Source organism: Calypte anna, chromosome 20 (assembly GCF_003957555.1).
Source record: "Calypte anna isolate BGI_N300 chromosome 20, bCalAnn1_v1.p, whole genome shotgun sequence".
NCBI classification, from domain to species: domain Eukaryota; kingdom Metazoa; phylum Chordata; class Aves; order Apodiformes; family Trochilidae; genus Calypte; species Calypte anna.
The window spans coordinates 11,436,254-11,449,540 of NC_044265.1; the positions used below are offsets into that span (position 1 = coordinate 11,436,254).

The window sequence follows — 13,287 nt, forward strand, 5'->3', positions numbered from 1 at the left end:
AAATAATAGTGAAAGAGAATGACAGTAGCTATCAATTATGACTGAAGTAATATCATTCAGGAAAAGTGCTGATTTATTTAGTTTTTTCTCTAGGGCATGTGTATTTGTAATTTATTACATCTGCTGTAGAATTTTGGGAACTTCTGTCATCTTGCTATCTCCCACATGTTCCTGTTTACCTACAGCTCTCTACTCAGCACCTTGGTGAGCTGGCTCCTTGTCCTTTATTTGAAACCCACAGCACTGAGTATGTCAAAGGGCTTTAGGTCACCTATTAACTACCTCTTGTGGATTTAACTCGAGGAAATGTGTTTGTTGGGTGAGATGTTTTAGTGGGAAGCTGTGCACAAGTAATTCTGCGTACAGTTGTACTCTGAGGACTTGTTCAGGATCCCATCATATTGCTCATTTGAATTTGCTTTTCTTGCATGCTGTCTTTTTTTTTTCCTGAGACCTTGTTGCAATGGATGAAATCATGTAGAGGGTGAAATGTTCTTATTTGGTATAGGAGCATGAGATTTGCATCCTCTGTAGGGAAGAAAGCTCATATCAGGAAACTCTTCTGCATGGAAAATTTCATTTTTAGGAAATGTAAATTTTACACTACTTTTCAGTATTTAATCTTCCCATCAACAGTTACTGTCTTCTCTCCATCTAGGATTGGATACAGAACATGTACTAAGTGAGCTTTCCAATTGGGGGGAAAAAAATTATGAGGAAGGGGAGGTTTCCATTAGTATAAAGCCACTATTAACTTGGGTTAATGAAGATCTAGTGTAATATGGTTATCACCACATGTCTGCACATAATGATTCAATCCTTTTCTACGGGGGAGTGATTAAATTAAGTATCATGTAGGTCAAAATTAGACTGAGAAGGTTAACCAACCTTTAATGATTTTGCAACCATTTACCGTCCATTAAAAAACATAAACTGTAAAATAAAGCTGAAGAGTGAATAAGCATTATCAGTAAAATCTGGATGAAGTTTTAGCTTTTTGTGTTTATATCACATGAGCAGAGAGAGAGGATTGTGTAGTTTTATAGTGGTATGTGCTATAAAGGGCAAAGTGATCATTTTTTTTTTTATTTTTTTTTTTCCTGATAAGTGCCCATTAGCTCTTTTTTAACATGCATTAAATCTAACTAATGGATATCAAACCAGCTTAGAAAAATGGTAATTATAAAGCAATTGTAACAAAGACTTTGGGAGCACAACTGTGCTGATATTGTTTGTATGTCTTAAAACTGTGAAAGCTCAGTCTTTACGGAGGGATGAAGTTGCATAGATGGGTGAGCAGAGATTGCAAACACCATGATGTGAACCAGCAGCCCTTTGCATGCTTTGGGACTATCTCAGCTGATTCTCAGTATTCCAGAGTGATTTGGAGGGGACATTTGTTTAAAACTGTGTGCTTATCTGGTTGTAAGTACACAGGGCAGCTGTCTTGCTTGTTTTGCTTGGTTTTTTATTTAAGTGTACTGATCAAATGATATGGTGAACCTAACAAAATCTTTCTGCAGTCTTTTACAAGCAGGTGTAATTTATTTTTTAATTGATAAACAAAACTGAATATCTGGTGAAAATTATCTCTCTTTTCTTCCATCCTGCCAGATTCTGTAAGGCATTACTTTGCTTGTGCTGTAGAAAGCTTAATTAATCTAATGGGAATATTTTGGGGAATATTGTCCATAAGGGGTGCTTTCAAGCATCTCTCTCATGTGTCTTGTCCATTGTTAGACTGAAATATTCATTCGATTAAATAACATCTGGGAGATTGTGGTCTTTGGGAAATCAAAGGGGATGGATTGTGAAGTTGCAGATTCTTGGGGTTTTGCCTTTTATTGATAGATCTCTTTCATTGTGCCATACATTAATTTCAGCTCAGGTGATATATGAACTTGGCACATTAGTTAATGAGAGCTAATGTACAGTAATCTTGTCATCACTAGCTGTGCATGATAATTCAATCTGGTGCTCAGAAGAGCTGTTCAACATGCCACAAATTTGATTTCAGATTGACATGATGTACTAGGTTAGGTATTTTATTTAACACATCCTGTGCCTGATTGGATGAGAAATGTTTTTCTTTCAACAAGTTATCTACCCGAGCTGGCAGGCCAGGTGTGTAGTTTAATCCAGTTACATCAAACACCGTCTGGACTGGGTATTGGTGATGTGATAGACTGTGCAGACTGGGGCTGCACAACAACTGAGCTTGTTCTCTTTGACCCTAACATCAGCAGCCTCAGTCCTCAAGTGTGTAAACTCTGAGAAGCCTGCCATGGTATAGCTGCCTAATTTGTGTAGTAAGAGTGGCTGCATATGGGGATGTATTTCCTTTATTTACATGTAAAGTGTATGAAGATATATCCCTATGCATAGGATGTAGAAACAGGCCATTATTTACTTTTATGGCAAGTAAATCATCACCAACCATCTTAGTGTAGTGAAAGACTTTATATAGCACCCAGAAGGTGTCAGGCACTGTAGCAGTATATATCCACCTTGCTCTATGGAGTATTCTTGGGCAGAGATATATGTTTATGTCATTCTCTGCAGCACACAGCTATCTAGAGGCTGTCTTGCTTAAAGACAGACTAAATGTACAGAAAGCTGAGGGAAACATAGATGGTGATGGAGGTGAGACCAGCAGATCTCCTGGGAGAGCCATCCTTGGGTACCACAGAACTTCAGCAGGGGTAACAGGAGATCCCATCACAATCTTATTCTTCAGTCAACATTTCTAGGTGGGAAACGTGTGGGCATAGGAACAGGAACAGATATACCAGCCAGCATTTGGGCTGCAGAGAGAAGGAGTAATTTGCAGCCAGTTTACAGCAGACTGTGGTCAGATGAGCAGCCCCAGGGAGCAGCGGAGAGCAGGGGAAGGAAGCAGCTGCTGCAGCTCCATCGTGTGCTGCAAAGTGCTGCAGCCACACAGGGCCCTTTGCAGAGGATGCTTTATTAAGTTACTACTTAGTAATTAATGCCAAGTTCCTCTCTTTATTTTCTCTGCGGTTGGGTTTCATAATCAAAATTAAAGATGGGAGATTAGGAGCAGATTGCCTCTTGAAATACAGCTCCCTGGTGCTCGGTTCATGACTTTAGAAACATTTGTCCAGTCTCATCTCTCTTTATGGGGAAGTAGGTCAAATGCTGTCGAAACAGCCCTTTTTTCTAGAGCAGATGTGCTAGTCCTGATGCTACACTGCAGGAAAGAAGCAAAAAGTTCAAGGAAATTGTGAAGGAGACCCAGTGTACATTCCATCCACAGTACAGCTGCTGTCAGCTCATCCTCTGCCCACCACAGCTGCAGCCTGGTCAATACCCCTCCCAAGTTGGGAACCCACAGCCACCCACACATCCTGGTTTATTCTGGAAACTTCAGTGCAGTCTGAGAGGTCCTGGATGAGGACGGACCAGAAGTGCAGGGTGCTTTCACCTGACCTTAGTAGTCAAAAAAATTTACTTTCTGAGTTGCTTCTTGCACTAGAAGTGAATCGTGAAATACCATCTGTTTTTTGGAACGTGCCCTAAGACTGCACATGTACTAAAGTAGATTCTGTTTTTTTCTTCTACCTCTGTTTTCATTAGCCCCAGGTTTTGACCTTCTGTTCAGAGATATTTTTAGTATAGAATTCATTAAGATAACATAAATTCCAAATCAAACATCTCATTCAGCATATTTCCTATTTAAATTTCTCCTGTACGTTTCCCGTGTACTTATCTAAGGGTTGGCTTCTTTATTTCTACCCCTTGTCTCATGATAACTGGTTTTGCAAAAGAGCAAAAAAAGAATGCTTGAAAAGAAAGAAGAAAATTCATTGCTTGCACAGCCTTGCCTCAATTCTGTGTTTTTTCCTTATTCTGAGCTTTATTGATCGGGAAAACGTTACAGTTGTTGAATAGTTTGTTTTCGTTTCACAAATGTGAACCAGGATTAATGCAGAAAGATAGGGACGTATTCGTCATTAGAATTTGCTTTACACATTCATTTATTTTTTAATCTATAATTCTTATTGAACTAAGAAAACTCCCAGGGATATGTATCAGCACAGAGAACAAAAAGACCCTGATTGAACCAGACAGAAGGAGATCAGCAAAGCACTTTCCCAATGCAAAAATACAAACTTATGAGGCCACTTCTTGATAATACTGAGAAATGTTGTTTTCCCAAAGTTGGGGAAAATACTGGGGGGGTTGCCTTTATGCCCAGTGGTTTCAAGACACTTGGCTAAGTGGAAAATTTTGAGCATGGTGCAACCATTGGTAGATCTGCCCACTTAGTGGATAGGGTATGTTTTAAACTCCCTTGCAAACAGATGGAAGCTCTCTAGCTTTCTGCTTTCTCTGAACTGGAAGCTTGGTATCTTCATGGTCAGGCTGGGGATCTGAGCCTATTAGATGAGAAACCACTTGTCCTCAAGTTTGCCAGGGGCTCATATCTAACCAAGTGGTCAGAATGAGCTTAGCTTTCTATAAAGCAACACATGGCTGCACCTTGACTTAGCTCAGGTTCCTATTGGAGGCTTTGTGCAGCTCCTCCAGCATGGCAGGCTCAGGAGTTGGTTCAGAGTTCCCAAATGAGCAGTGTTCAGACAGCACCTCCCATCTTTCCATTGATGCTGTTGGGTTTTGATGGCCATTAAATGAGGTTGTTTCTGGTTTCACTGTTTCTTTGCCTTCCACTCCTCCTTTCAGGTCTCATATCATTAGGCTCATCCACTGTTGCAGATTGCATTTTGCAAGCAGTATGTGTCTGTCCTTTTAGTCATTCTCTCCTACCAATATAACAAGCATAAATCTGGGCCCTATGAGCTCTGGGGGGGTCACAGGACCACGCAGCTGCAGGAGTCCATCCAATCAAGTAACATCTTTCACCCTCATAATGATAATTTCCCACTTTAGCAAAACACCCTGCTGCCAAACTCCAGTGATAATGAGCCTGTCAGTGCATCAGTGCACTCCCAACAGTATCTAGAAAGCAGGGATTTTTTTTTATTTTATTTTATTTTTTTTGCAAGGCAAATGAAGACACTGATGATTAGCAAGAAACAAACCAATGATTCAATACCTGGCTGGCCACACGTACCAAATCATTGGTTTTCTGTCCTGCTGGGCAGCAGCTGTTCCATTTGCACTGCTGAAATGGTTATTTCTCCAGAAGGAGCTGAAAAGGTGGATGTTTCTCCAAGAACTGGAGGCAGCAGGCAGTTGCTTGTTGCAGTGGGGATGGGGATGTTGATGGGGTCCTTCTGAAGGTGCTGAGAGGTCTGATGGGGTTTCCAGTATTAAACTCTACTTTTGGATCCAGACTCTCTACATCTGGATCCAGATGAATGCCAAGATTGGATGGAAATAAATCTGTGAGAATTTGTATGAAATTACAGGACCAAAAAAAAAAAATGCTGCCCTAAAACTCACAATCACTGAAAAATTTAGAAGTTAATCATAGATACCCTCTTATGATTTCTCTCTTTATACCAGTTATGTGTAAACACTATCCTTACAGATCATCTAGTCTCAGCAGTGTTGCTATTTTTTGCAATCCCCCCTTGCCTAACTGGCTGGATTGAAATGGGATGCCAGTGCCATAGCATCTGAGTAGAATACATGACCCCAAGTCAATGGGACTGCAGTCTGCTCTGCAATGAGATAATCCTGATATTTAGTCTTCTTTTTTTTTTTTCCCCAGGTACCTATGTGATGACAGTGACAGCAAATGATGCAGATGATAGCACCACAGCAAACGGGATGGTGAGATACCGAATCGTGACTCAAACCCCACAGAGCCCATCCCAAAACATGTTTACTATTAACAGTGAGACAGGAGACATTGTCACTGTGGCTGCTGGACTTGACAGAGAGGTGAGTGTAAAGCTAGCATCCCTTCCCTGGTGTTGAGTTTTACTGACTTGCAAAGCCCAAATCCTGTCTCGAATGCAAAGCCTGTAGAAGTTTTTTGCTGCAGCACAGAGATCATGGGCTTTTGTTTCTTCTGCAGCTGTGGGGCAGCGTGGCTTTAATGTGATATTTTTGTCTTAATCCATATCAGTCGATGAAACCCTGGGAGACCCTTCAAACTTGTGAAGCTGATATTTTCCTTGTGTAAATTTGTACAACTCAAAAGATGTAGAAAATACTCCAGAAGGAGCACGGGGGTGAATAAATTGGCATTTGTCCCCCTCCTTTTGGGGAGCAAATAAATGCCAGGCATCTATAGCCCTTTCTAGGCCTGTCTTACTTAGTTCTTTGCATGTTATCTTTGGAAGCAGTTGCACAGCCTGTACTCAACACACTTTGTGTTTCATGATGGCATCCTTGTGGCATTTCCAAAGTAGGAAAATGTCTTCCAGTGATTTCAGTTTTGTTTGAGGCTCTGCCTTTAATGCTTCTTCCTGGCATTTTATAAGATGCAGCTTTTCCTGATGCAGAAGAAATTTCGGGTTTACTGACAGAAATGTAAACTATATAGTATCACTCTCAGAGCTCTTCTTTCTCTAGATGTGAGTGTAGCTCAAGGAGAAAGCATTTGTACCTCATCCATTAAACAGAACTCAGTGTAGCATCAGTGGTGTGTTGCAGTGACCTGGGAAGGAGGGGATGGAGGTCGAGGGAGAGGGAGAACTTAAATTCCAGGGTTTTTCTGATTGGACTGTGTGGTTTGTGTCCAAACGAATGAGGAGATCTTGATCAGTTAAGTGATGGGCAAGATCATTTGTTCTTGCAGCAAATACAAAAGTAAGGACTTAATCTTAGGCTGAAATGTTTATATTGTCAGTCCCCAGAGATACCAAGTCTGGTGGAATCCATTTTGAGATAGCCCAGTGTGTTCCTTTTCAGAGAGAAGGCACCAACAACTAGGTTTGGTCCCCCTTTCCCTCCTTTCTTGCCCCATGACTGATGGCAGGGACAGAGCAAGTGGGAGGCCCCATGTGAAGGCTGGGACAGGGCTTTCCTGCCTGGGACACCAAACTCAGAGATGTTACAACCTCCAGCACCACCTCAGTGCTCTATTTTTTTAATTTTTTTCTTGCACATCAGCCCTGCCAGCACTTTTTCTGGCCCTGCCGCAGAGCACTCTGCCAGCTTTTGTGCCCATGTCATTTGCACGCCTGGAGCTGCTTTTTTGCTTCGCAGCTGCACGGCAGCTTTGGGAGGAATCCCGACTGCAGCTGCAGAGCTGGGGCTGGGGAGGATCAAAGCATCGCCAGCAGCTCGGCATCCTCCGGAGAGCTCCGGGGCAGCCGGCGGGGCTGGCACTGGCACCGGGGCTGCTGCTGGGAACGCCGAAGGTTCGGGGCTTGCCCAAGGCAGAGTTTCAGGACAAGCTGACCCAGAGGCAGACGCTGGGTGAAAAAGCTTTCCGAGGAGAAAATTGGGCGAGGAAAGAGCTTTCCAGACGTAAAATAAGAAGCAGAGGTGGGGAAGCAGGAGGAGAGCCAGAGCCTGCTCCTTCCCACCTGATGTGGCAGAGTTTAAAAGCACAACTTCGAACAGATTTGACCTTTCCCTGCTCGTTTTATTTAGAGAAGCAAGAAGTTTGCTGAATCTTAAGCAGGTAAATTATCCCAGGCAATGTTGAAGCCTGCAGCATGTTTGCAGTCGAAGAGGAGAAAGAAGTGGTGTAGAGATTGCTGGCAGCCCTCGGGGGGACAGTGGTGCAGTACACCAAGGAAAAGATTGAAATTCTGGCAGGAAAATGCTGATTTTATGGAAATGACAGAACTATTATTGCCCCCTTGACATCGGAGGGGGACAGCATTTTCATGTAGGGCTTCACGGGTAGGGAAAGGTCATCGGCTTCTATTAATTTCAGACACAGATTGGGATAACTTGGTGGGAGAGAAGCTTAAATCTCAACAAATCAGCTAAAAAAATGAGGCAGGTGATAATTGGGGCAAAAGGATGAGGCAGAGCAGTCATCATTTTTCAGATATACCTCGTTATGTCTGAAGCATTTGAAAAACTTGCAGAGGAACCATATGCTCCATGTTAGTTCCCCTGTTGCTTTGGGTTTGGGAAATCCAGGCAAGCTGGTACCTCTGGATGGAAATTCAGTGTTGAGTGTCTCAAGCTGAATATGAGGATGGGCAAAGGACAGAGGCAGAACAACCAGCTCTGGGCACAGTCCTGGGGCTGCCCTGAAGCTATGGGACAGGATTATTCCCATCTCTCTCTGCTTCGTTTCAGGATTACATCTGGAATTGGCAAAAGTTTCCTTTTTATTAATGTTAAATTAATTAAAATCGATTCTAAATTGAAAAATGTGTTTAAGCACTCCCATAACTATACCACAGACTGGGATGGGTTTTTTTGTGTTTGTTTGTTTTTCCTGAAATTTTGAGAAAGCTATTAGAGGAGTAAATTTGGTTTTACTGCTGACATTTTCTTGTTATTAGGAAGAGGAGACGAGGAGCACTATTTGGAATGCAGATTTGTGTAAATTAAAATGTTAACAAATCTGACCTATTCAGCTGAAACTGCTACAACCAAGATAAATTCCCTGGGTACCAGTTATTTCTCCAAATGCTTATTGACACATTTTTCAGTGCCTATGACACTATTATGTTAAGATGTGTTGAAAAAAACTTGGGTTTAGTCTCCATTTGCACCCTTATACTTTGCTCCTGCAATGCAAAGGTACTTTAAAGCAGGTAAAAAAATAGCTGTCAAAGCTGTAGCATATCAAGAAGGTGGGACCATGTTCCAGATCCAGCATTTGTATTTCAGAGGGGAGAAAAGTCACTCCAGAACTGGGGTTCCTAGCTCAGCATTTCTGTTGCATGGTCATGAAATGAGACTTCCCAGTGCTTTTAGCTTATTTACTTAAATATTGGTTCTTCACTGGTTTCTTACATTTCTTTCAGTACATGAGATGTCCAGGAAACTGGACAAAGCACTCAAATTTGCTTTGTGTCTTGAGAAGTGGTTTGGTTAACCTGCAAGAAACATTCTTTTTAAAACAAATTCATGTAGTTTGCTGCTGTTTCTAAAACCTCATTTCCACAAGCCAAGGAGGAAATTAAAAACTCAGCCTCTCAAATTGTGCAAGTCTCTCTAAATGTGTCTGACATTGAAGATAGCAAAATGAAAAGCAAAGGTATTAAAATATTGATGGCTTTAAAGTTATCTTACCTGGCTCCCATTAATCGGGTTGTAAATATGGTTACAATGCTCTGTGTCCATTCACTCATTACAGCTGTGCTTAATTGAATGGATCCCCAAGGAAGATAAAGATAATTGGACTGCACTTCATAAAAATTATTATAGGAGGACAGTTTAGCAACAGCCTGATTTAAGCTTCTGGATGCCTTAGGGTGAGAAATGCCAAAGGTGGAACAAAGGAACAGCCATCCCTTGAACTAATAGGGAAAATGATAGGGATTTAGAGCACGCCAGAGGTTCAAAGGTACATTAAGACAGCCAGGCTTAGATGAAAAGGTTAAAAGCAGATACTTGCTCTAATGTAGGGAAACATAGGAAATCTGTAGCTGATTTAATGAAACTAGGAGGGAAAGATCAAATAGTGGTGGGGGCAGAAAATGGGTTTATTAATAGGGAAGGCTATGAACATTTCAGATGGACAGGTTGTAACTGAGTTCAGGGGGTAGGAGGGGACCCTTCCAGCTTATTTGGTCTATGGCAGGCTGCTGCAGAAATTGGTGGTACCACCAGGAGCTGCTGCTCAACTGATAGCTTAATTTAGCAGTGCATCTGAATTCCAGATATCATTGCTCTTTTTTTAATTTTTTTTTTTTTTTTGGAGGGGGGGGGTGTCTTACAGGGAAGAAAGTGTAAAGAGGTAAAAAAGGGTCAGCTGTCTCCAGCTGGGGCTGGGAAACAGGCAGGACATTCATACTTCAGTTTTCCTTTCTGAAAAGTAGCATTTCTCCTTATCACCATACGAATGGACCTGATCTGTTCTACATGTTTGCTCATTTTATCCACTGCCACTCATTGCTGGCATCCCAGGCCAGAATCAAGCCCAGACTCTGAGTCTGTCCATGAGCTCCTGGTGCAGTAATTCAACTCCATCAGCTCTTTTCGTTTCTCTGGTGGCAGAATATCTGTCTCAGTAGCACAGTAAAGCTGCACTGGGGCTGTAGCGTGGGCAATATCATCCTCTGAAGAGCTTTCACTAAATATTTTATGAATACAGACTTTGAGAAAGCTGGAGGGAAAAAAAAAGAAACGAGAGAAAAGGAGCTGGTTGATCCCACACTCTGCTGGCAGGCCAATAAATGTCGAGATGTCTCAAATGTCATCCAGGCTCATTTGAGATAATAAGTATTTGGCTTTGTGGTGCTTGTAGTGTAATGTTGGTAACTTTTTGAGATCTCCTTTAGAAAGGTGGTACATTCATCTCGAGGTGAAGAAATGAAGAAAGTCAGAGGCTCTGAGTTGCTTCTTCCGAATTTCAGTGTGTTTGTATTTCTTTTAAAAGTGATTGGAGCTCTGCTGCTGCAAGTGCTTTTAAAAATACATGAAATCCGATTCTATGATTACTACCCTTGGCTTTCCAAAAACGTGATGTTGCTACCCTTTCTCTAGTGAGTGAAAGATAAAAGGGAGAGCCTGCCAGCAACTGAGTTAGCAGCTTATTTTATTTATGAATGAAATGGCAGGGTTTTTGTGGGGAAGAGGGAAAGTTCTTTTTATTGGCAGAGACAGTTGATTTATTTTCCAACACTCTGGTTTTGGAGCAACTAGAAATTTCTGATAGAGCAGAAATTTGAAATGTTGTGTTGGGAAAAAAAAAGCAGTCCCTGTCCCTCAAAAAACTGAGCAGGGTTTGGTTTTTACTGCTGGTAGTAACTATTTAGCTCCAAGTCACTGCAGTGACTTTTTTAAACCTCCTTGTTAGTTAATTTCAAATGTTGACCAGGAGAAAACAAAGCATTGCAGTGCTGAAAGGAATTAGATTAGTAATTAGTATAGCTACTGCTATAATTCATCCTTTGTGAAATAGTTCTGTAGACAGCAAGCCATTAATTTGAGATTACCCAAATGCAGTGGCTTCAGCCCTTGCTCAGTGGAGCCAACAGGTAATGCAGGCTGAGCCTTGCAGTGTACCAGGACATTTTCCCCTGATAGGAGAGTCCAGCATTTTTCAGTCCTTTTTCTGCCCCAAGAAGATAAGAAAAGGATTTTATTCTGCTCTGAATAGTGGTCTCCTGTGTTCATTATTTCCCCTCAATGCATTTCAATGCACTGTTCTGCAAAGTTGCTCCTCCTTTTCTGAGCAGGGCTGGGGGAACATCTGCTGCTGCAGATCTCCACATGCTACGAGTGATGCACAAGTGAATCTGTGCAGATTATCAGTCGTGTATGTGCCCTGACAAAATGCAAAGAGGGAGGGGATTTTACATCTAAATGGCTTCACTGTATCCCAAGTCTCTTTCCCATTTCCCTCACTGGTATCAGCCATGTCCAAGGAGCAGTGAGGACTAATGTAAACTAGGCAAGAGGATGTTGCCTTCTGACAGGAAAGAACCATATTTACTATTTGTGTCTATTAGAGAGTTCTGGAAAATGAGGGGGTTTGTGATTTTCATGTTCTCCCAATGTTTCCTGGAGAAGAACAAAAACAAGGTTGTTTGATTCTGCTGAGCCACAGGTATCTTTTTAAAGATGGAGTTCAGCATCACTGCATTCAAACGTGCAGAAAAATGAATCCACAGCTCAACTCACAGGAGAAGGAGAGTGAGAGATTAGTGATTATTTTGCTGGTGAGGCACATCCATCTCTGTGTGTTTGGACCACAAGCCCCCATCTTTAGCTTCCAAGCTTGAAGGTTCCTTAAGTATTTTCCAGTGACTAAGGACAATAACAGACTTCCAAGAGCTTTTCTCCTTCTCACAGCATTCAAATAATGATTGGAACTCTTGGAGGAACATGTCTTCAAGCCAGACATAAACTACTTGTCTTAAAATACTAGTTAAAATAGGATAGCAGCTGATGCAGGTCAGACTCTGAGTATCAATTGTCCATTCTGGCCTTGGCCTTAATGTTTCCAGCAGTTTCCCTTTGTTGTTGGGAATTTCTTCCCAGGCTTTTTGCATAGTGAGCTCTGCCCTCCCTGTCTGCCCAGCTACCCCACACCATCCCAGGCATTTGTGGAGCACAAAGTCATTCTAGGGGATGAAAACCACTCCATAAATGCCATTTATCACTGAATACTGTGTAACTCCTGATACATTTGAGTTTTTCAGGTCCGTGTAACAAAAATGTAAATACTGAAGCGTTTTATATTAATACGCCTGAAATCATTACTTAAAGATAAAACTGGTTAAATTATTCCGTTATAAAATTATCCCATTTCCACAGCAGCATATCCTGTCAAAGGAAGAGCTGATTAGCCATAAGCTGAATTTAGCAAGTAGATTTATGCTTGATCCTGGTTTATGTTTCTACATTGTATGAAGGACTGATCCGAGCTTGCTCCATCATTCCAGCATGCATTTCATTTTCTCATTACAGCCAAGAATGACCTTTTTGCAGCAAATTATGGTGAGGAGCACTACCACTCATCAGTGAAGAAGGTTCATTTTATTAACCCTATTTAGTGCCTTTGGAAATTTGTCCTGTACCCTGTGGAGGGCAGCTTGTAGTAATCTGAGATACCAGAAGTTAGCAGATGGGGAGGACTTGAGTCTTTTCTGAGCACTGTTGGTGCAGCTTTGCTTAATGTGTTCCTCAATAAGCCCTTGTTGCAGGGTAGGAAGGATGGGAGCCTCCCCATAGAAATAACACCACTTGTTTTAGTTCAGATGGGAATTATATCAGTAGTTCTGAAGTCTTGTTACCTGGAAAGAATATTACTCCACACTTGCTTTTCTCAAATAGCATTGGTTGTATTTCTGGTGGGCGTTTCCGCAGTCATCTGTACCTTTAGATCTTCTGCATGATTGCTTTAACTCACTAAAAATGGGTTTTTAGAGCATGTGTATATGAAAAAGGGTTTTTTAATTGCTTTTTGTTGCTAAAAACCTGATAGCCAGGTGTAGTATCATACTGATAGAGGAAGGACTCTGAGCCAAGAACCCTGGAAGGCAATAGCATGAGTATATGTGTTTCACTTAAAAAAAAAAAAAAAAAAGGAGTATTTGGAAATTAGAGGTACCCATGATTTTCTGGCCATGCTTGTCCACCTGAGAACTTGGCTTCAGGTTTGCAGACCAGGTGCTGAGGGCACTTCATGTTTCCTGATGGGGCTGACAATCCTCATCCTGTAGTGAATTGCTGATGGGGAGCCCAGCTCAACACTACAGCCCTTCTCTG

The 13,287-nt window shown here is 41.7% G+C and overlaps 1 protein-coding gene across 1 annotated transcript in view; it reads left to right on the forward strand.

The window, feature by feature from the left end:
• CDH4 (cadherin 4) overlaps positions 1 to 13,287 on the forward strand; it is a 407,807-nt gene that overhangs the window by 330,287 nt on the left and 64,233 nt on the right. Inside the window, exon 7 of the mRNA XM_030463155.1 lies at positions 5,699 to 5,871. Within this exon, the coding sequence (XP_030319015.1) occupies positions 5,699 to 5,871 (173 nt within the window). The remainder of the gene's footprint in view (positions 1 to 5,698; positions 5,872 to 13,287) is intronic.